Below are 22,061 nucleotides of genomic sequence, written 5' to 3'. Positions count from 1 at the left end.
GAGGTCAGACTAAATGATCACAGTGGTCCCTTCTGGCCTTGGAATTCATTAATCTAGATGCAGCCACCTCTGGGGAAGGGCACAAAGGCTGTTTATAAAAGGAGCTCTTGCCCAGTGCTGTAACGCAGATGCCTCTGCGGTGGGACAGCTGGTTGTACAATCCTCATTTACCTGGCTCTAAGATGCATCCCCTTCCGGAGTATACCTGCTATTTGTATGGGGATTCTTTGCCCAGTTCTGATATACAGTTTCTGGAGTGGGGCAATAGTTTCTGGAGTGGCTCAGAAAGCAGTGTGTAATCTGGCTGGACTCTGATGTGACCTCTATGGGGGCTTTTAATGCCTTGAGGGTAGGAATGGGGGAGGGAGGATCAGTGTATCTGTTTGATGTCACAGGAAACCACATATCCACTCCGCAGCAGCTGCGGAGGCTGATACAGGGGTTGGGTTCAGGATCCCTGATGCAGTCAGTCAGCCCAGTGGGAAAAGCTGCCCCCAGAGCAACCTCTCAATCCACAACTGGGAGTTAGGGTGACACAAGTGGGAGAGGAACCCCAGCAGAGACCCCAGGTGAGTCCATAGGGACGGGTAAGCATCAGTGAGATGCAGCCACCTCTGAGGTGGAGCAGTTGTTTGTACAGGGAACTCTGGGTTGGGGAAGCTGTTTAATCCAGGGATGTACCCACTCTGGAGTAGGGCACAGGGGCTGTTTACACAGTGATCCCTCACCTGGTGCCGAAGGCACTAAATGCCAGATGCTTTAATCATGCTCCCTTCACACAGATGGCACTGGGGGAGCTGGCGGAAGCAAGGGTAGGGGACACAGGCAGGTGGGGACTGGATGTGGTAATTACCTGGCGGAGGTTGGGGGGGGGGGGGGCATCTCCTTGCTGGACCAGCTGCCTTGTCTATAAGGGGAGCAGAAGATATGGGTTTGGGTGGAAAGGAAACTACAGGGATCGATTCAAACCTTTTGAGTTTAGTCCAGTCTGGGGGATGGGGAGCCGGTGTGGGGGAGTCAACTCCTTGTAAGTGGTGCTAATGGCAGCTCCCTGACATTGTTACAGCACCAGCAAGGTTAGTGTAGAGGGTCCCCAGCGTGGTCAGGGTGCAGGTGCAATGACCACCTGCCTGATGGGACAGAGGGCACTAGGGAGCTAAGGAGCCCTTGTTATTAGAGTTAGTATCTGCTCAGGGGACCCAACACTGTTACAGTACCAGCTGGGTTGGGGTAGATGGGACCATTGTGGGATAATATCCCACCAGGAGTTGTCCCCAGCACTCCAGACTGGGGAGTCACAAGTCTCAGTTAACATTCACAGGGTCACTGTATTGTTGCAGTCTGAGCTGGTTAGTGTAAACATGCCCTGTGATGTCTGTGTCCTGTGCATGCTCTTGTCTCCCCTGCAGACCATGCTGTGCCCCACGTCACCTCACCTAGCCCTCCTGGCCCTGCTCTCTGTGGCTGGCGCTGTGGGTCAGGGGGAGCCATGCCCATCCGAGATGAACCTGATCAAGGACCGACTGCAGGTCAATTGCTCTGGGCAGGGGCTCAGCGTGGTGCCACTTGCCCTGCCCAGGAACACTGGCATCCTGCTGCTCAGCACCAACCGCCTGGCGTCCGTCTCCACTGCCTCTTTCCAGCACCTTCCTGAGCTGGCTGAGCTGGACCTATCAGGCAATGTACTGGGTGTGCTGCACACTGTGGCCCCCCTGCTCTTGCTGCAGGAGCTGATTCTGTCCCACAATGCCCTGGAGGTACTGCCCACACTGCAGGGCCTGCCTGCCCTCACCCGCCTGACCCTGGCTCACAACAACATTTCAGAGCTGCTGCCAGGGGCCTTCCGGGATGTGGGGAAGCTGACAGAGCTGAATCTACGGGGAAACCAGCTGCGGACGCTGCCAGAAGAGGCCTTTGAGGGCCTGGCCGGGTTGAAGGACCTGGATCTGTCTGATAACGCCCTGGAGGAGCTGCCACAGGGGCTGTTGGCTGGGCTGCAGCTGAACACACTGTGGCTGTCAGGGAACCAGCTCCGCACTCTGCCCAGTGGCTTCTTCCCCAAGGGGCACATGTTCGCCTATGTCTACCTAGCAGGGAACCCCTGGCGCTGTGACTGTGGCCTGGCCTATCTGCAGAGATGGATCGAGGACAATGACATCAGCATCTACATCCAGGAGCAGAAGTCAGACGGGCTGCTGACTCAGAATGATCCCCAAAGCCCTGTGTGTGATTCGCCCCTCAGACACCATGGGCGCCCTGTCATCGAGTTCCAGCTGGTCTGCGGCAAACCAGGGGACACAGACTTGCATATTGATGGGACAATGACAGAGGAGGGAACCCCTGTGCCCTCCACTTCTGTCCCCTCCACCACCCTGCCCCCAACCACTCCTGTGCCCCCCACTACTGCCCCCTCCACCACCTTGCCCCCAACCACTCCTGTGCCCACCACTACTGCCCCCTCCACCACCCAGTCCCCAACCACGCCTGTGCCCACCACTACTGCCCCCTCTACCACCTTGCTCCCAACCACTCCTGTGCCCACCACTACTGCCCCCTCCACCATCCTGCCCACAACCATCACCACACCCCCAACTACTGCCCCAGAACCTGCATCCCCAGCACCCCCATGGCTCCCTAGCACCCCCATGACTCCCACCACAACCCTTATCCCCTCACCTCCCTTCTATAGCAGCCCTCTCCACATCACTCCCTGCCACCAGCCATCCCCTCCGATGGGGGCTCCTCGCCTCTGCACATGCCCCACCCCACCCCCAACGATGCCCGTGCCTGGGCGTCAGAAGGGCAGGGAGGGCCCACAGTGGGTCCACTGGGTGCTAGCCCATTGCTGCCTGCTGCACCTGATGCTCTACCTGGCCTCCTTGCTGCTGCTGCTGCTGCCCATGCTGGCTCTTGTGGGCTGGATGGGCTGGGTATATCTGGGCTGGTATCGCCCAGCTCTGAGGGGTTTCCCGGGGGCACGGCTGGTGCGGTACCAGCTGCTGAGAAAGGAGGAGGGGGCAGCGCCCCCCATGATGCATCTCAGCAGCTTCAAGAGCCCCATAGAGCCCCCAACCTTCCGCACCACAAAGGAGCTGCGGATCCACCGCGACCCCCCTGTGCCTTCGTTCCGACGTGTTACCAGGAGGCTTCTGAGTGTGGGGGGGCTGGGCCCCTGGCGGGCTCCCTCCGCTTACAGCCTAGACAGGGGGGAAGCAGCTATCGGGGCTGTCAGGGTGAAATATGCAACCGCCACTCTCTAATGGGGGCAGGACACCTGGGTTCTACTGCTGGGGCTAGGGAGGTGGGTTCTGTGGGCTTGTCAGGACACCTGGGTTCTAGTTCCAGTTGTGTTGCTGTGACCTCACCCACTGTGCACCGGGGACAAGATTCCTCCCACTGCTGCAGGAGCTGGGAGGCTCCCTTAATATATGTAGAACCCAGGAGTCCTGACTCCCAGATGCATCTCCTGCCTCAGACCAATGGGATCTTCTAACCCTGTATAGCTCCCTCATGCATACACCTGTTGCAGGGGCCAGATCTGGAATAACTGTCCAGAGCAGCAGTTTCCCCCTAAAACCAGGCAGTTCAGGGCTGGCTGGTGCCCTGGCAGAGCCCTGTAGATATTTCCTCCACTCTGTATGAAGTCTCTGGTTGTTCTTATAATCCACATAAATTCTGATCCTGCTTTGAATCCTGTGGAAGGCAGTTCCATTGGCTAATCACAGAATAAAAACCTTTCCTGGATGCAACTAGGTCACAGTTCAAAAACACTAGGCTGGTAGTGGTCTTTGCTGGAGGTGAATAATGATGCTGTTTTGCATGCTCCCCCTAGATGGGAAAGGCCTCATATCCTATTCCCTGACCTGTCTGAGCCAGCCAATTCCCCTGCCTTGTGGGTGGATCAGAGACCACATGCTCTAGAGAGAAAAAAACGCATATCCCGATCCCCACCACCCTGAGCTGGCTAGATCCCTTCCCCTGGGGTTACATCAGCCGGTGCCCTCTAGAGAGGAAATGCCTAATCTCCCACCGCCCTTAGCCAGCCAATTTCCCACCCTGGGACTGGATTGGAGCTGGCGCCCCCTAGAAAGGAAAGACCCCATGTCCTACTCCCCACTCCCATCAGCCTGCCAATCTCCTGCCCTGAGGCTAGATCAAAGCTGGCACCCACTAGAAAAGAAAGGCTGCATGTCCCACTCCCTGCTGCCCTGAGCCAGCCATTCTCCTGCCCTGGGGCCAGATGGGAGCCAAGGACAATGCCCCCTAGAGGGGAAATGCCCCATCTCCCAGATCCCAACACTCTAAGCTGGCCAGTTCCCCCATCTTGCAGCTGATTTGCAGCAGCATCTTATAGGAAAGAGAAGAGTGGATAGTTGTATGATTGTTTAATGGCTTTGAGTTCTGGTTCCATTTCCCATATAAGTGTCTGATTTCCCACATCATTCGAATGCACTAAACTGCGGCTAGAGCACTTTGTAATTTCTACTTCCTCTGTAACTAACACACACACAATATATAACCCAAACCCCATTTCATATAGGAGAGCTCCTTGACGGTCTTAAAGAGAAATCACAGATGGTTTTGTGGAGATGTGAGGAGTCTACAATTTTTGTTTGTTTTTCCTGTCTTTCAGTGTCAGAGCTAGAGCAAATTACAGTCCAGGTTTAAGGGGCATTGCTGTAGTATAGGGTCACATGCCAAATCTGTCCCAATGACACAAGAAGGAATCCAGTTACTTTAGCAGCCAATCCCTGTAACCACACAACTCCTTTGAAGGAAAAGAGAGCTCATAATATGAGAAGGGGAGATCAAATCAAAGAATTGGCAACAAAAGTTTATCTGGAATGAAATAAAAATGAACACCCGGGAATTATATTGTATATTCAGATTTCATTCAAATTTTAGAACATAGTTTTCTCCAATTCTATGAGAGAATGAGACTTCATGATTTAAAATTTTATATACCACAAGAGACATAAACCCACAGGTGGTTTCTCTAATGTACTGATTAGCATCTTGGTCTAACATCTGACAGTTCCCTGGTTTGAAACAAAGCAGAGATGACACATTTTCCTTATTTTTTTCAATTGCTCTTGCTTTAAATGTAGTCTAGTATTTAATGCTTCCCAGCTCATTGAGGTCAAAAATCATATTCACATAAGAGAAATGTCATGACTATCCTAAATACATGGACAATACATTAGTCCATCTTGCTCAGTTTATGCTATTATAGTGGTTGGTAGCAAGCTGAGTGATCCTGATGGGATGACTGTAGATAATATTTTCCGGTCGTGTTCCCACAGTGACATTCTCAGATGACCAACATCCCCCAACTTTGGAAGGAATAAACTGCTAACATTTGGACCTGAACTTGGAAACCCAGCCTTTAATAACAGGAAGCTCAAGTTTGGAATACATTTTTACAATTGGTATAAGATTCACTATGTCACAATAACTGAAATTGCTTTGTCCTTATCGTTTGCCTAGCATAGAAATAAATGTCTTTAAATGTAAAGGAGTCAAGTTAAATCACTTTTCAGAGTAAATATTTATTTATTTATTTAGCATTTGTGTGTTCGCCAAGCCAAGCAATAGTGTTTTCAGTGGCCAAGTGGAGCTCTCGGAGCCACTGCTGAATTTGGTAAGTGGGCACTCCTCCACAATGTATATCATTGTTTGATCTGCACCACACCTTCAGCTTGGGTTGTCCTGAAGACCCCCAACAGTGCCCAGCCCAGAATTGGTTAAGAAGGACCCAATGCTGACATGGAAAGTCAAAGCCAGGCAGGTGAGCAGTAGGTCTGTGATGAGGAACTGATTGGTGTTAAGCACTACTCTTCTCCCCCACAAGGACTTCACTGTCACATCGCAGCATGGCAGTAGAGTTGCCAATATTGGTTGGACATATTTCTGGAGTTTTTAATCACATGATATAATCTTTAATCAAAGATTGATCTTTAACTCCTGGAGACTCCAGGGCAATTCTGGCAGGTTGGTAACCCTACGTGGCAGCCTTGACCACAGTGGGTGTTGTGATGAAAGACATGTGGCTGGTGAGCCAAAAAGGTCTTTGAGCAAGGGCAAGCTTGGGTTAGCATTTACCTTCCCAAGCAGCTTGCCAGCTGCAGTCTCCCTCCTGATGTAAGAGTGCTGAGAACTGGAAGCCATGGAAGATGAGTTGGTTGGAGAGTTCCTGTGATGATGCACATTGTTGAGTTGAGTTGCACGTCAACAAATTTGGTGTATAAAGATGTGTGTTGTTTTTCATTTCTTAGGTTCTGATGCAATGTGTGGCCATTTTGTTTCACTCCTTTCCTTTAAAATTTTAGTAATTTCCACAGAATCATTTCTTCTTTTGGAGAGACTACATTCATTTAATCTATCCCCACCCCTACAAAAATAGAGAAAGATTGAAATATTCACATACCAATAGAACCAATATTTTGTCAGATCCCTCCCCCTCCGCCCCCTGCCCCACATCAAGTAGCATGGAGAAGTCAATCCTGCTGTGTTAATTCCCCACAGCATGCAAGGAATATATTGTAAAAATAACAAGATTTTACCAGTTTCAGACCATTCTTTCCTATATGCTGATAACTGAGCTGAGGGCTGATTAGAAGCCATTGTTTCTGTGCATGTTATAAAGGGACCTGGGTTTGGATGGGTTTTTTACAGCCCTGCCCCCTGTCATGGTCATCAAAAGGTGTATGACTTGGCTGGTTCCTGAGGGATGAGGGTGCAGGATAGGGCAAAGATGTCCCTGGCATGGAGACACAACTCACCTCCCACCAACATCCCTGCGCCAGCTCCGACGGCAGCCATCTGAGATATGCTGTCCATTGATCTGTGCACGGAAAATTGTTTCTGTGTAAAATCCAGGAGGGACATGAAATGACCACCTGGTGGCACCATAACCTAAGGAATGAGGGTGACAGATTCAGAACAGCACTCAGACTGAGAACTCTCCCCAGCAGCCAGGGGCTAAGAAGATGAATTACACAGGTGGCCCAGTAAAAACATCTGTGAATGGCCTGGAGGGTGAACCAGATTTACTGAAGAGTTGACACAATTTGAAAAACAAATTAATTTATAAAACTCAAAGAGTATTCTTGTCTAATTTGAGAAGGGGGAAACTGGCCAAATGCTGAGGAGAACTGATTCCCTCTGTCCAGTTTGAACCATAGTCCTTTAGCATTAGAAAGAATTTTTTCAGATCAATATTTTGCTACTGGGATATGTGCCATAGTGCAACTGGTAGCACATGAGACTTTTACTCTCAGGCCTGTGAATTTGATGCCCCCCAACACCATCACCATTAGGATATGCCTCTCTTTTATTTTTTTAAGCAGTTATGAACTCCCACAAAGGAATGGAATTGGAATTTTTTTAATTCCACATAGCACAGGGCTGTTTCTTATCTATTTTGCTGTGGATTATTCTTGGGGAAGATGGAGAAATCCCCTAAAAAAATCTTTGTCTGTGTTTAGACTGCCCCAATCCCAAACTAACCCTTTTTGCCTCGGAGAAAAAGAAAAGCACTGCCCTCGCTGAGCGTGATGTAACCTCCTGGGCTCTGTCAGTAATGCTGAAAGTTGTGCCACTCTGTGCACGTATTCCCACCTCTCTCCAGAATTGTGGCATCAGAAGCGGAAATTTGCCATCTTCTGAAAATGCTTGTTTTGATTCCTGTCAGTGGGGATTGTTTCAGGTTAATCTCGGACGGGGCTGATTGTTTCTTTACATCCTGAGATCAGAGCACAAATGTCCCACACCTCTCTGCTGCACAGGAGCTGGCCTTCTGTTCATGTGGGAATGTTCCCTTCTTCCTCCAAGACAGTGCTTTGTGCTCATGCCTAGCGGTGACTCAGCACTTTATGAAATAGACCTAAAATGTCCCTCTACATAAACATTGCTCTGTTGAGCTTTAGCCCAGAGCTAGGGCCACCTCCCCTGGGTCTCAAGTTAGTGAATCTCAGGGAGGGTCAGACACAATCAGATGCTGGGCTCTTCCACACACCTCACTCTGTTGACATCCCTGTGTTGGTGTCACTAGGTAGAAATCTCCTTGCTTAAGGCCTATGTGAACCAAAGTACCTCCATATTAGAAGCTTTTGTGTTAGCCTCACTAAACTGATGTAATCTTTTGTACTAAAATGCTGACTTCTGTACTAATGAGTGCTGACTGTAACCACCTGTGTTATAAGCTAACTGCTAAAACAATAGGGCTGTAGTTAGCAGGGCCGGTTACTACTAGACACTGCTCATACTAGATAAGATAAATGAAAAGCAGATGTGATGGCCAAGGCCATGTGCCTGAGAAAGTAGCCCACACAATGAACAGCATAGAAAAAAGGATATAAGGGGGGGGTATAAATATTAGTGCCCCGTCTGTGTGCGATGTGCAGGATTTGAGATTGTTTCTTCCTTGCACCTTATTTGAGCTCAAATAAACTTGGCTGTTTGCTTCTCCACCCTGGTGTGTTCATTGGCGCTAAGCACTCTGGGCAACGAACCGCTGTTGCTTGCCTCTGGCACTTCTGCGTCAGCAACACCTGCATCCTGAGCTGGAGCTCCTGGCTATTGCAGCTCACTCTGCTACTTCAGTTGGGAGAACAAAACCTGCCAAAAAGTCAGAGTTTTTTCCTTACTGAGGCAAAAATAAGATGACAGCAAATTTTTATGGCTGATCAAAGACAGTTCAGTGATTTTTTTAAAATTTTGTTTCTAAAAAATCACTGTTTCCTCTAAATAACAGCATCAAGAGACATAAACATCCCTGTTTCAGATACTATATCCCAGTCTCTACACTCTAGCCTGTCACTGGTAACATCCCCCACACTGGGGAAACTGGCCAGAGTTTTGCCCTCTTTTGTACAATTTTAGTCACGCACATTTCCCCAAAGATAAATCTCACAGCACAAACCAGAAAAGACCTCATCACAGCAGAGTCTGAGAATAACCCGGCCCTGGACCTGTGTTTGCTAAAGTGTCAGACGTGCAAAAATCAGTGATCTTGGGAGATGTGGCAAGAGGGAAAGTGGTGCTCACAAATCATTGTCAGATGTCATCTTTTGGCTGATAGGCTGGTAAGTAGCGCCGTGGCTAGCTCAGTTGGTAGAATAGGCACCTTAAGGGTGCTGGTTTTGAGCACCACATGGGAGGAATTGTGTTTCAATTTAATCTCTCTGTGTAACATCTTCTTCCTCCTATTAGTCAGAAACAAAGCACAAAGAACATATCAGAATTTAAAGTATTTTCCTTCTGGAAAATTAGCTACAAAGTGGCCATGGGGCAGTTTGAGTCAATTCAAGAAATGGGGGGAGGGGGGGGGTGTAATCCTGCCTCTGTGGGACAGAAGCAGACACACCAACCATCCCAGGGAGAGGATTTGCTTCTACATTGTATCATTCTGAGACACTAGAATGATCCCAGCTAGATTATCAAACTAGGGGGTTACTGCTGCTGATGGGGATTGGGGACCAATCCTACAGAGGCATCTCTAGACACACAAGACTTCCCCTTTCTGCCAGGAACATCCTGTTATCATTCCATTTCTCTGGCCTCTCTCTGCTCTTTCACTTCCACGTTCCTTGCCAGTGATGACTGCAGGGGGGAGGAGCACATTCAGCTGCTGATTACAATCTGCCTGGACAGGCGATTTCTGCTACAGCAGGAGAACTGGGTGCCCTCCATTGCAAAAGCTCCTTGTGGATTGGCTCTGACTTTTCACCCTGGAGCAAGCAGAGCCTGGCACATCCCTGTGGTTAGGTAGGTGGAGGAACTCGGATACTGAGTGTGGCACTGTGGGTGCAGGGCTCAGTCCCCAGATGCTAGTTCCTGTTCTGTCCTTGCTCCTCTCTGGGTGAGACCAACCCCTGGTCTGGAGAGCCAGAGAGCATGGGGGCAGTGAGTTGGGACTCTGCCTCGCCTGTGCCCCATGGCATCTGAAGTAGTACCAAATGATTCAGAGGGGCTGCTGCCAGCACTGCAGGGGAAGACTGGGGCAGTGTCTGAGCTGGGAGTCTTACTGCTAGTTAAACCACTGCAACTCCAGGCCTTATTTGATTTGTGCATATTACCACGTTTCATCATGGTGAACCCCAGATGGGAGCACACTTTCCTCTCAGACTGAGCCCAGGCAGTCATGATGGGTGGTTGTTCCCAAGCCCTGGGCGCAAAGGTGCAATCTTCTTTATGGTACATGATCATTATTTATTCTACAGGACACCCTGCCTCATCCGGCACACAAAGAGGATGAAGTTCAGGCTGTTCATACAACCCAGCTTTTCCCAACCCTGAGTACTCAACTTTGGAACATAAATAACATTCTTTTAATGTGTTTTTTTTGTAAGTATTATTATTTGTATTGAAGTAGCACTCTGAGGAGCCCCAGGCATGGACCAGGACCATGCTGTGCTAGGGACTGTGCAAACTCTAAACAAAAGAAGAATAAAGAGGAAGTGAAAATAGTCAAGACCACAAGGCCTTTTGCCTGACCTCTGTGGCTAAATTTAAGGTTCAGTGCCTGGTTTTCCTGAAGGGGCCAAATCGTCACCTCTTGCAGGAATTACAGTCAGGGAAGGCAAATGGTTCAGGAGTGTCCTCCCTGTGCTCCCTATAAGACTTACTAATAAATTCAGCGGGTGACCTACCACCTTGTCAGGACCCCCAACAAACAGCCCAACATCCCCCTGAGATCTCACGTGCTCATCACTGTGATGAGACACAAAACAAAATTGATGGATTGGCTCTGGGGGAGGGACCCAAATGCACCCCACTCTGCAAGAGGTTCAGGGAGGGGCCTTTCATGCTGAGTGGGGCCAGGGAGCTTGGGTTATGTGGGGGAATGAGCCAGGGTGGTCAGAGAGGGGCCTGTCTGTTCTGAGCAAGAGCAAGGACCTGGGGTTATGGGTTGGCTCTCATTGTTCCATCACACAGAAAAATCCATGTTGGATCCTTTGCTGCAGGCTGCCTGGAGAGCCGGACGTTCCTACAGGACCTACAAGTGAGTGACAGGGTTTGTTCCTGAGCTGGAATTGCAGTGGTTCCAAGGATAGACAATGGCTGCTGAGCTGAGTGCAAGTGCAGCTTTGGGTTTCCAGCTCCAAGCGCCACTACAGCAGCCCCCAATGAAAATGGAGGAGCAGAACCCAGTCAGCCCCAAGCCAGGGGAGAGAGCAGAAGGGGCAGAAAAAGCCCTTTGTGTCATCCAGGCTGGTACCATTGGGGGGCTACTGAAATGGGCAGCACCACGATGGGTCAAGCAGGAGCCACAGGAAGAGCCAGCCACCCTCCATGGGGATGACACTCACATAGAGACGCGGCGTCGGCGCTTCAGGCAGTTCCACTACCAGGAAGCCAAGGGGCCCCAGGAAGCTTGCAGCCACCTTCAGGAGCTCTGCCATGGCTGGCTGGAGCCGCAGAGCCGCACCAAGGAGCAGATCCTGGAGCTACTGATCCTGGAGCAGTTCCTGACCATCCTGCCGGAGGAAATGCAGAGCTTGGTCTGGGAACGTGGCCCTGAAACCTGTGCCCAGGCGGTGGCCCTGGCTGAGGGGTTCCAGCTGAGGCAGCCAGAGTTTGAGGGGCGAGGGCTACAGGTGAGAGCATTTAACCCTGATTATTCCACTGAGGGGATGGGGGGTGGGAGACAGACTATGCTACATCTGTGTATGGACCAGGACCATGGGGCTCACTTCTGTGGTCCCTGTTCCCCCTGTGCTGCCGGCCCAGCCCCATGGGAGCTGCTAGGCATGCAGTGGCAGAGCCAAGACTAATGGCTACTCATTCCCATTAGACCCCTGCAGCACTTCTTGTCAACCTATGGGTTTTTGGGTGGATCTGTGCTCCCCTCCCCTGCTGCTGTGTCCTTGGGGGACATTCCCTGGTGTCTCCCCTCTCAGACCCCACTCTCCACAGCAGGCCCCAGGTCCTGGCTCTCTTATTACATGTTTGATTGATCCCCAGGTCATGGTGCGTGTAAAGGTTGAGGAAGTGGCCTCAGAAGAAAAGGCGTCCCCTGGGGAACTATGGGAATCTGCTGGCTCCAGACTAGAGCAGCCACAGCCCCATCCCGGGTGTGCAGCCCAGGACGGGGTATGGAATGAAGCTTCAGGATCCCTGTACAAGCTGCTTCATGTCCCCAAAGACGAGCATCAGCCCCTCCAGGGAATAGGTAATAAACTGGGTACAGGGCATGGTGGGCTGTGGGTCACTGAGGGGGAGGCGGAAAGGGGAAGGCCCAGGGCAGAGCATGTTTGAGAAATACAGGTGCTGGCTCGCTCAGGGGAGAGCAATGGCTCCTTGCATCCCTCCCCATTCCCCTAAACAAGATCCCTGGATCCTGCCCTCCCATTCCCTTCTATTTCAGGGACTGTCTGCAAGCCCCATGTCTGGGGCCATCTCAGTCTCCCTCATGCCATGGGATCTGTGTCTCTTGCCTCCTCCTTCTTTTGCTCTCTGAGGCCTCCATTCCATTTCTTTCTTTCTTTCTTTCTTTCTTTTTGGTCTGGGAAAGAAGTCGTTCAGGGTGTCAGCATTTTAAACTGTACTGAGAGGAAGGGCAGAGCAGAGGGGGGTGCTCTGCGGAATACTGGTGGGGAGGAGAAGGGATTTATGCTGAGCACAGTGTTAGTGACTGTCAGGTTCTTTTGACTATCAACAGCTACAAGGGTGGGTGGAAGCTTTGCCAACCAGATGCCAGGGGCTCTGAGTATCTCCCATTTCCTCCTGAGGGTTAATATGATCCGTGGATGTATAAATGGGAGTAACAAGTAGGAGCAGGGAATGGTGAGACTGATGCTGGAATACAGTGGCCAGATCTGGTGTTTGCATTGGAAAAAGAACGTTGACAAATTGGAGCAAGTGTAGAGAAGAGCCTCAGCTAAATCCTGAGCATGTGGGCAAACTCACCTGCCAGACACCCAGGAAAGAATTCTCTGTAGTAACTCAGATCCCACCCCATCTAACATCCCATCACAAGCCACTGGGCATATTTACCGCTAATAGTCGAAGATCAGTTAATTGCCAAAATAAGGCTATCCCATTATCCCATCCCTTCCATAAACTTATCAAGTTTAGTCTCGAAGCCAGATATGTCTTTTGCCTCCACTGCTCCCCTTGGAGGGCTGTTCCAGAACTTCACTCCTCTAATGGTTAGAAACTTTGTCTAATTACAAGCCTAAACTTCCTGGTGACCAGTTTATATCCATTTGTTCTTGTGTCCACATTGGTACTTAGCTTAAATAATTCCTCTCCCTCTCTGGTATTTATCCCTCTGATATTTTTATAGAGAGCAATCATATCTCTCCTCAGCCTTCTTTTGGTTAGGCTAAACATGCCGAGCTCTTTGAGTCTCCTTTCATAAGACAGGTTTTCAATTCCACAGATCATCCTAGTAGCCCTTCTCTGTACCTGTTCCAGTTTGAAGTCATCTTTCTTAAACATGGGAAACCAGAATGCACGCAGTATTCCAGATGAGGTCTCACCAGTGCCTTGTATAATGCTACTAACACCTCCTTATCTCTACTGGAAATACCTCGCCTGATGCATCCCAAGACCACATTAGCTTTTTTCATGGCCACATCACATTGGCGACTCATAGTCATCCTGTGATCAACCAATACTCTGAGGTCCTTCTCCTCCTCTGTTACTTCCAACTGATGCGTCCCCATCTTATAACAAAAATTCTTGTTATTAATCTCTAAATGCATGATCTTGCACTTTTCACATTTAAATTTCATCCTATTACTTTTACTCCAGTTTACAAGGTCATCCAGATATTCCTGTATGATATACCAGTCCTCTGTACTGGAAATACTGCCCAGATTTGTGTCATCCACAAACTTTATTAGCACATTCTCACTTTTTGTGCCAAGGTCAGTAATAAAAAGATTAAATAAGATTGGTCCCAAAACTGATCCACTAGTAACCTCCCTCCAGCCTGACAATTCACCTTTCAGTATGACCCGTTGTAGTCTCCTCTTATCCTTATCCACCTTTCAGTTTTCATATTGATCTCCATCTTCTCCAATTTAGCTAATAATTCTCCACGTGGAACCATATCAAATGTCTTACTGAAATTGAGGTAAATTAGATCCACTGCATTTCCTTTTTCTAAAAAATCTGTTACCTTCTCAAAGGAGATCAGGTTGGTTTGGCACAATCTACTTTTTGTAAAACCATGTTGTATTTTATCCCAATTACCATTGACCTCAATGTCCTTAACTACTTTCTCCTTCAAAATTTTTCCAAGACCTTACATAGCACAGATGTCAAACTAACAGGCCTATAGTTACTCGGATCACTTTTTTTCCCTTTCTTAAAAATAGGAACTATGTTAGCAATTCTCCAGTCGTACAGTACAACCCCTGAGTTTACTGATTCATTAAAAAGTTTTGCTAATGCGCTTGCAATTTCATGTGCCAGTTCCTTTAATGTTGTTGGATGAAGACTATCTGGGCCCTCTAATCTAGTCCCATTAAGTTGTTTGAGTTTGGCTTCCACCTTGGGTATGGTAATATCTACCTCCATATCCTCATTCCCATTTATCATCCTACCATTATCCCTAAGCTCCTCATTAGTCTCATTAAAGACTGAGGCAAAGTATTTGTTTAGATATTGGGCCATGCCTAGATTATCCTTAACCTCCACCAGAGAGAGGTAGGATGAGAAGGGTAGCGGTAGGGAAGGAAGGTGAACTTGTGGCAGCTTCGCTGGGGGGCAAGTGTCTCTGAGAGGTTGTGTTTTTTTATTTTTGGGGGGGGTGGGAGTCAGATATTTCCTGGGCCATTTCCTGCATCTCTGGCTCAGTGTCACCCCCACCCCCCAGCAGGCATCATCCCAGCAGGGTGCACGTAACTCATTCTCAATTACCCCTCTTCTCACCTGAGGAGGCTGAGACAGAACAAGCCCCCTCTGGGGGAGGGTTAGGGAGACCTAAACCTTGCTCCCCAGCCCTGTCGATAGGGTGGGCAGGCGAGGAGCCCTTTGTGGTTCCCCTGCCCCAAATTCCTTCTCCTGCCCAGAGAATTAATCCCACCTTGCTTCTCTCATTCCAGCTGATGGCAAGGCCAGTAGTGACAACAAAGGGGAAACATGTCACCCAGGAGAGCAACCAAACCACAACACAAACAATAGGCAGCATCCCCCTGGGGAACACAACCCGGCAGAACAAGCTCATAAGCGCACCAAGAGTGGGAAGGGCATCAGTGTCGGCTCTGCACCTATGACATCCCAAAGAGTCCACAGGAGCAAGAAACGCTGGACCTGTGATGAGTGTGGGAAAAGACTTGGTGACAGCTCAGCTCTCACAAAACACCGGAGGATGCATGCCGGCCAGAAACCCTTCGTCTGCACTGCCTGTGGTAGGAGCTTCAGCCAGAGCTCGGTCCTCATGACGCATCAGAGAACTCACACCGGGGAGAGACCTTACATCTGCACCGAGTGTGGGCGATGCTTCAGTGACAGCTCCAACCTCACTCGGCACCAGAGAACCCACATGGGCCAGAGACCCTATATCTGCACCGGCTGCGGGAGACGCTTCAGCCAGAGCTCACATCTCACGAGACATCAGAGGACCCACATGTCTCAGAACCATGGGCACAGCTGCACAGCAGGTCCTGAGCAGCTGCTGCCCCAGAGCAGCCCCATGGCAGGGGGCCTTGTGGCCTAGCATGTGTCAGGTATCTGGGCCTCTGCCTTGGTCACACACATAGAGAATGGGAAAGAGTTGGGGAGAAGTGTAGGGAGCACTTTCCTGGGGTGACTGAATGCTGCGAGGAGGGATTGTGATGGGTGTTCACAGTGAGAAGCGGATATGGTCTTATGTACTAAGAGGTTGGGGTGGGGGTGAGCTGGGAATCAGAACTCCTGGGTTCTGTTCCTAGCTCCAGGAAAAGTGTGACATCTAGAGTTGGAGCAGGACTGTCAGTTGGGAGATCCTGAGGTCTGTTCTTGAGGCTACAGATATGTTTTCTCCCCAGGCCCACACCCTCTGTTTGTAAAAGGCTTTTGGCTCCATGCATGGAAACACTGTTAAGTAATGAAAAGTAAACAGGGGCTCAAGGACAGGGATGCATTTGCAGCCAATAAGTGGCTGGATACAGAAATGATGACTCAAGATGGGAGGAGAAGTGCCTGAGATCAACAGAGAATCAAAGTCCATTTCTAATTGAGCACCCCATGGGTTTGGGGACCCAGCAGGGCAGAAGGGTTCAACATCCCACAGCTCTCTCCATCTCACCCGCGGGTGCTGAGCAGCTAGATCTAAAGGAACATTCCTGGGCTGTAAATATAGACTCCCAGGCCCTGAACTCCTCTGTGTCTTGCACTTGGCCCTGCAGGCTCCTTTCTGCTTGTTTGGGCTTTAGGGGTAGCAGTATCATGTGTTTTCTTTTTGCCTGGCTGCTGGGAACCTGCCTTGGAATCCTGAATTCTCTGTAAACAAGGCCCCAAATCAGGGGTTCATTCTATTCCAGACACTCTCTTTGCAGGTGTTTGTGCTTCGCCTGCTGGGAGGGAGCAGCCAGAGCAGTGAAAATGCAAATACTGCTTTAGCTGTAGTAGGAGCATCCTTGTCTCTTCTAAAGCTTCTTCCCCAGCTCTCAGCCTGGAGCTCCCCACAGTTTTACATTGCATCTGTCCCATTTCTGTCCTCACTTGGGACTCTGCTACCCTGCAGCTCCCAGGCCATATCCAAACTACACTTGCACAGTAACATAGTAGACATTTCCAACATCGACAGAATAGATTTTTCCATCAATGTTTTTCCACCTCTCCGAGTGGCAGTAGCTAGTGTGGTGGAAGAATTGGTCTAACACTGGAGGTTAGATTAACCTAACTACGTCACACAAGGCACAGTTTTTTTTCCATGGCTTTAATGATGTATCTAGGTCAAATTTTTTAGGTGTAGATCAGATCTTAGTCCTGAGGACCCATTACAGCTTGGCTTTGTCCTGGTAATTGTTAAATGCTGCACTGTAGCCTAGTCCTAACCGTATCCATGTAACAGGGTTACAATCTCGGCCCAGCCAAGGTCACAAGGACATGGCTCTGCTCTGCACTGGAACATTGACCCATGCTGTAACCAGGTTCTTATGAAAGTGTTCATGGGCCTGGGATATGTGCATAGTGAGGGGGAAATGCTGAGATTGCTAGCTGTGCTGCCTTGGAGAAATGAGACTCTGAAGCTCTGAGAGCAAAGGGCCAATGTGTCATACTCTCCACACAGGGCCAGAGCAAAGATCCTGATGTGCTGCAGCCAAAGGTCCCCACAGGGAAGCTGCAGTGGCCAACAACAAATCATGGGGGGGAAAGAAACGAAAAGACAAGGCAGAGCCAGGGACACAGCAACTGGCTATGGGATGGAGGCAGTTGGAGCCAATAAGCCTGGGGCCAACATAAGAATGGCCAAACTGGGTCATACCAGAGGTTCATCTCCCCCAGTATCTTGTCTTCCAACAGTGGCTAATGCCAGGTGCTTCAGAGGGAATGAACAGACAGATAATCAAGTAATCATTTCCTATAGCCCTTTTCCAGCTTCTGGCAAACAGGCTACAGACACCATCCTTGCCCAATAGCCATTGATGGACCTGTCCTTCATGAATTTATAAAGTTATTTTTTGAACCCTGTTATAGTCTCAGCATTCACAACATCCTCTGGCAAAGGGTTTCACAAGTTGACTATGCGTTGTGTGAAGAAATACTGACTTTTTGTTTGTTTGAAACCTGCTGCCTATGAATTTAATTTGGTGATCCCTAGTTCTTGTGTTATAAGGAGTAAATAACACATTCTTATTTACTTTCTCCACACCAGTCATGATTTTATAGACTTCTATCATATCCCCCCCTTAGTTGTCTCTTCTTGGTTGAAACGTCCCAGTCTTATTAACTTTTCCTCCTATGAAAGCTGTTTCATACCCCTAAACGTTATGCTGACCTTTTCTGTACTTCTTCCAATTCCAATATATCTTTTGGAGATGGGGCTACCAGAGAGAGAGAGACATCATGAAGAATCCCCTAGCTACCACCTGAGCTGGAACAAGAGCTGTACCAGGGAAAAGAATTGTGCCCAGGCCTGGAAGGTGTCCAGTCTGAAGAAAAAACTTACTGAAGCATCTCTGAGGGTGAGATTATCTGTATTCAATTTGATTAGACATAGATTTGCACATTTTATTTTATTTTTTTGGATGACTTACTTTGTTCTGTCTGTTACTACTTGAAACCACTTAAATCCTACTTTCTATATTTAATAAAATCACTTTTTACTCATGAATTAACTCAGAGTATGTATTAATACTGGGAGAGCAAACAACTGTGCATATCTCTCTATCAGAGGGTGAACAATTTATGAGTTTAACCTGCATAAGCTTTATACAGGGTAAAATGGATTTATTTGGGTTTAGACCCAGTTGGGAGTTGGGTATCTGAGTGCCAAAGACAGGAACACTTCTGTTAGCTGCTTTCAAGTAAACCTGCAGGTTTGGGCATGTAATTCAGACCCTGGGTCTGTGTTGGAGCAGACAGGAGTGTCTGATTCAGCAAGACAGAGTGCTGGAGTCCTGAGCTGGCAGGGAAAGCAGAGGAATTGAAGTAGTCTTGGCACATTGGGTGGCAGCTCCCAAGGGGGTTTCTGTGATCCAATCCGTCACAACCTCCTCTAATGAGACCTCGCTCTGAGACCGTTCCTCAGATTTGTCACTGTCATAACCTTAGTCCCAGATTTGGACCTTAGCGTCCAAAATATGGGGGTTAGCATGAAAACCTCCAAGCTTAGTTACCTGCTTGGACCTGGTACCTGCTGCCACCACCCAAAAAATTAGAGTGTTTTGGGGCACTCTGGTCCCCCTGAAAAACCTTCCCTGGGGACCCCAAGACCCAAATCCCTTGAGTCTCACAACAAAGGGAAATAATCCTTTTTCCCTTCCCCCCTCCAGGTGCTCCTGGAGAGATACACAGACACAAGCTCTGTGAATCCAAACAGAGTGAATCTCCCTCTCTGTTCCCAATCCTGGAAACAAAAAGTACTTTCCTATTCCCCCAGAGGGAATGCAAAATCAGGCTAGCAATCCAACACACAGATCTCCCCGATTCCTTCCTCCCACCAATTCCCTGGTGAGTACAGACTCAATTTCCCTGAAGTAAAGAAAAACTTTAACAGGTCTTAAAAGAAAGCTTTATATAAAAAGAAAGAAAAATACATACAAATGTTCTCTCTGTATTAAGATGATACAACACAGGGTCAATTGCTTAAAAGAATATTGAATAAACAGCCTTATTCCAAAAGAATACAAATCAAAGCACTCCAGCACTTATATTCATGCAAATACCAAAGAAAAGAAACCATAGAACTTACTATCTGATCTCTTTGTCCTTACACTTAGAAACAGAAAATTAGAAAGTAGAACTACTTCTCCAAAGCTCAGAGAAAGCAGGCAGGCAGACAAAAGACCTCAGACACACAATTCCCTCCACCCAAAGTTGAAAAAATCCGGTTTCCTGATTGGTCCTCTGGTCAGGTGCTTCAGGTGAAAGAGACATTAACCCTTAGCTATCTGTTTATGACACGCCCCCCAAATTGCAGACAGTGGGGAAGCTCACTGGCGGCAATTTCCTTCTAGAGCTTGAAAATAAACAGATTAATACAACACATACACCTTTACATATACTCCTAAGTATATAACTAACAGACTTGTACATTTTAAGAACACTTTTTAACTACTGAATTTTGGGAAACTCTTACGGGAGAGTGCATCAGCTACTTTGTTAGAAGCTCCTGTGATGTATTGAATTTAAAAATTAAAATTTTGGAGAGCTAAACTTCAACGAAGAAGTTTTTTGTTGTTCCCCTTGGCAGTATGAAGCCACTTTAGTGCAGCATGGTCAGTTTGTAGTTGGAACCGCCGTCCCCAAACATATGGGCGTAGCTTTTCCAGGGCGTACACAATGGCATAGCATTCCTTTTCACTGACTGACCAGTGACTTTTCCTCTCAGACAGTTTCTTGCTGAGAAACACGACAGGATGGAAGTTGTGATTTGTTGCTTCCTGCATGAGCACTGCTCCTATACCACGCTCAGATGCATCCGTGGTTACTAGGAATGGCTTGTCAAAGTCCGGGGCCCTGAGCACAGGGTCAGACATGAGCGTTGCCTTAAGTTGGGTAAAGGCCTTTTGACACTCATCAGTCCACTTAACTGCATTTGGCTGGGTCTTTTTGGTCAGGTCGGTCAGTGGGGCAGCGATTTGGCTGTAGTGTGGTACAAATCGCCTGTAGTATCCGGCCAAGCCTAAGAAGGATTGGACCTGCTTCTTGGACCGTGGGACAGGCCACTTTTGGATAGCATCCACCTTGGCCTGTAGGGGGTTTATGGTTCCTCGACCCACCTGGTGCCCCAGGTAAGTCACTCTGTTTTGGCCTATTTGACACTTTTTGGCCTTAACAGTTAGTCCTGCCTGCCTGATGCGCTCAAAGACCTTTTCCAGGTGTAGTAGGTGTTCGGGCCAGGAGTCTGAAAAAATGGCCACATCATCGAGGTAGGCAACTGCAAATTCTCCCAGTCCAGCTAGTAGACCATCTACCAGCCTCTGGAAGGTGGCGGGTGCATTTCGAAGGCCGAAAGGAAGGACATTGAATTCATACACCCCCGCATGGGTGACGAATGCTGACCTCTCCTTGGCAGGTTCATCTAGCGGTACTTGCCAGTACCCCTTGGTTAAGTCTATTGTAGAGATGAACTGGGCACGTCCCAACTTCTCCAATAGCTCATCGGTACGTGGCATTGGATAGTTGTCCGGACGAGTTACAGCATTTAGCTTATGGTAGTCCACGCAAAAGCGTATTTCCCCATCTGGTTTGGGTACCAGAACCACTGGAGATGCCCATGCACTGGTAGATGAGCGGATTATACCCATCTGTAGCATGTTCTGGATCTCCCGTTCTATAGCAGCTTGGGCATGAGGAGACACCCGGTAGGGTGGGGTTCTGATTGGGTGAGCATTACCTGTATCAATGGAGTGGTATGCCCATTCAGTCCGTCCTGGGGTGGCTGAGAACAATGGGGCGAAGCTAGTGCACAGCTCCTTGATTTGTTGCCGCTGCAGACGTTCCAGGGTGGTTGAGAGGTTCACCTCTTCCACGCCACCATCTTTTTTCCCGTCGTAGTAGACACCGTCAGGCCACTCAGCATCCTCTCCCTGGACTGTAAACTGACAAACCTGTAAGTCCCTGGAATAGAAAGGCTTGAGAGAATTAACATGGTACACTTTAGGCTTTAGTGAGGAATTGGGAAATGCTATGAGGTAGTTTACAGCTCCCAGGCGCTCTTGGACCGTGAATGGCCCTTCCCATGATGCTTCCATCTTATGGGCCTGTTGTGCCTTCAAGACCATAACCTGGTCTCCTACCTTGAAGGAACGTTCTCTGGCATGTCTGTCATACCAGGCCTTTTGCTCTTCCTGAGCATCCTTTAGATTCTCTCTAGCAAGGGCTAAAGAGTGTCGGAGGGTGCTTTGTAGGTTGCTTACAAAGTCCAGAATGTTAGTTCCTGGAGAAGGCGTAAACCCCTCCCATTGCTGCTTCACCAACTGTAATGGCCCCTTAACCTCGTGACCATACACAAGTTCAAATGGTGAAAACCCTAAACTGGGATGTGGTACAGCCCTGTAGGCAAACAGCAACTGCTGCAACACTAGGTCCCAATTACTGGAGAATTCGTTGATGAATTTTCGTATCATGGCCCCCAAAGTTCCATTGAACCTTTCAACCAGGCCATTGGTTTGATGGTGGTACGGGGTGGCAACCAAGTGATTCACCCCATGAGTTTCCCACAGTTTTTCCATGGTCCCTGCCAGGAAATTAGACCCTGAATCTGTAAGGATGTCAGAGGGCCAACCTACCCTGGCAAAGATGTCTGTTAGGGCCAGGCACACAGTGTTAGCCCTGGTGTTGCCTAGAGCTACTGCTTCTGGCCATCGGGTAGCAAAGTCCACTAAAGTCAGTACGTACTGCTTTCCTCTGGGCGTCTTTTTTGGGAAAGGGCCCAGAATATCCACAGCTACTTG

At 48.8% G+C, this 22,061-nt stretch overlaps 2 protein-coding genes across 4 annotated transcripts; both read left to right on the top strand.

Annotated features, from left to right (window-relative positions):
- On the top strand, positions 1–5,515 carry LOC127052775 (platelet glycoprotein Ib alpha chain-like). Its single transcript, XM_050956816.1, has 2 exons — positions 1–569; positions 1,410–5,515. Exon 2 carries the CDS (start codon positions 1,413–1,415, stop codon positions 3,258–3,260), a length of 1,848 nt encoding a protein of 615 aa, XP_050812773.1. The 5' UTR covers positions 1–569; positions 1,410–1,412; the 3' UTR covers positions 3,261–5,515.
- A 1,460-nt stretch (positions 5,516–6,975) lies between these two features.
- On the top strand, positions 6,976–18,312 carry LOC127052805 (zinc finger protein with KRAB and SCAN domains 8-like). Of its 3 annotated transcripts, none has more exons than XM_050956889.1 (5): positions 6,976–9,086; positions 10,224–10,347; positions 10,968–11,600; positions 11,968–12,175; positions 15,060–18,312. In XM_050956889.1, exons 3-5 carry the CDS (start codon positions 11,061–11,063, stop codon positions 15,671–15,673), a joined length of 1,362 nt encoding a protein of 453 aa, XP_050812846.1. In that variant the 5' UTR covers positions 6,976–9,086; positions 10,224–10,347; positions 10,968–11,060; the 3' UTR covers positions 15,674–18,312. The 3 variants fall into 3 exon arrangements, with proteins under 3 accessions (XP_050812846.1, XP_050812845.1, XP_050812844.1); XM_050956888.1 differs by lacking the exon at positions 6,976–9,086 and adding an exon at positions 9,721–9,768; XM_050956887.1 differs by lacking the exon at positions 6,976–9,086 and having other exon boundaries at positions 9,727–10,347; positions 10,939–11,600.
- Positions 18,313–22,061: the final 3,749 nt, after the last annotated feature.

This window comes from Gopherus flavomarginatus, chromosome 5, assembly GCF_025201925.1.
Source record: "Gopherus flavomarginatus isolate rGopFla2 chromosome 5, rGopFla2.mat.asm, whole genome shotgun sequence".
NCBI lineage: Eukaryota > Metazoa > Chordata > Testudines > Testudinidae > Gopherus > Gopherus flavomarginatus.
This window is presented reverse-complemented; position numbering and strand designations above follow the sequence as displayed.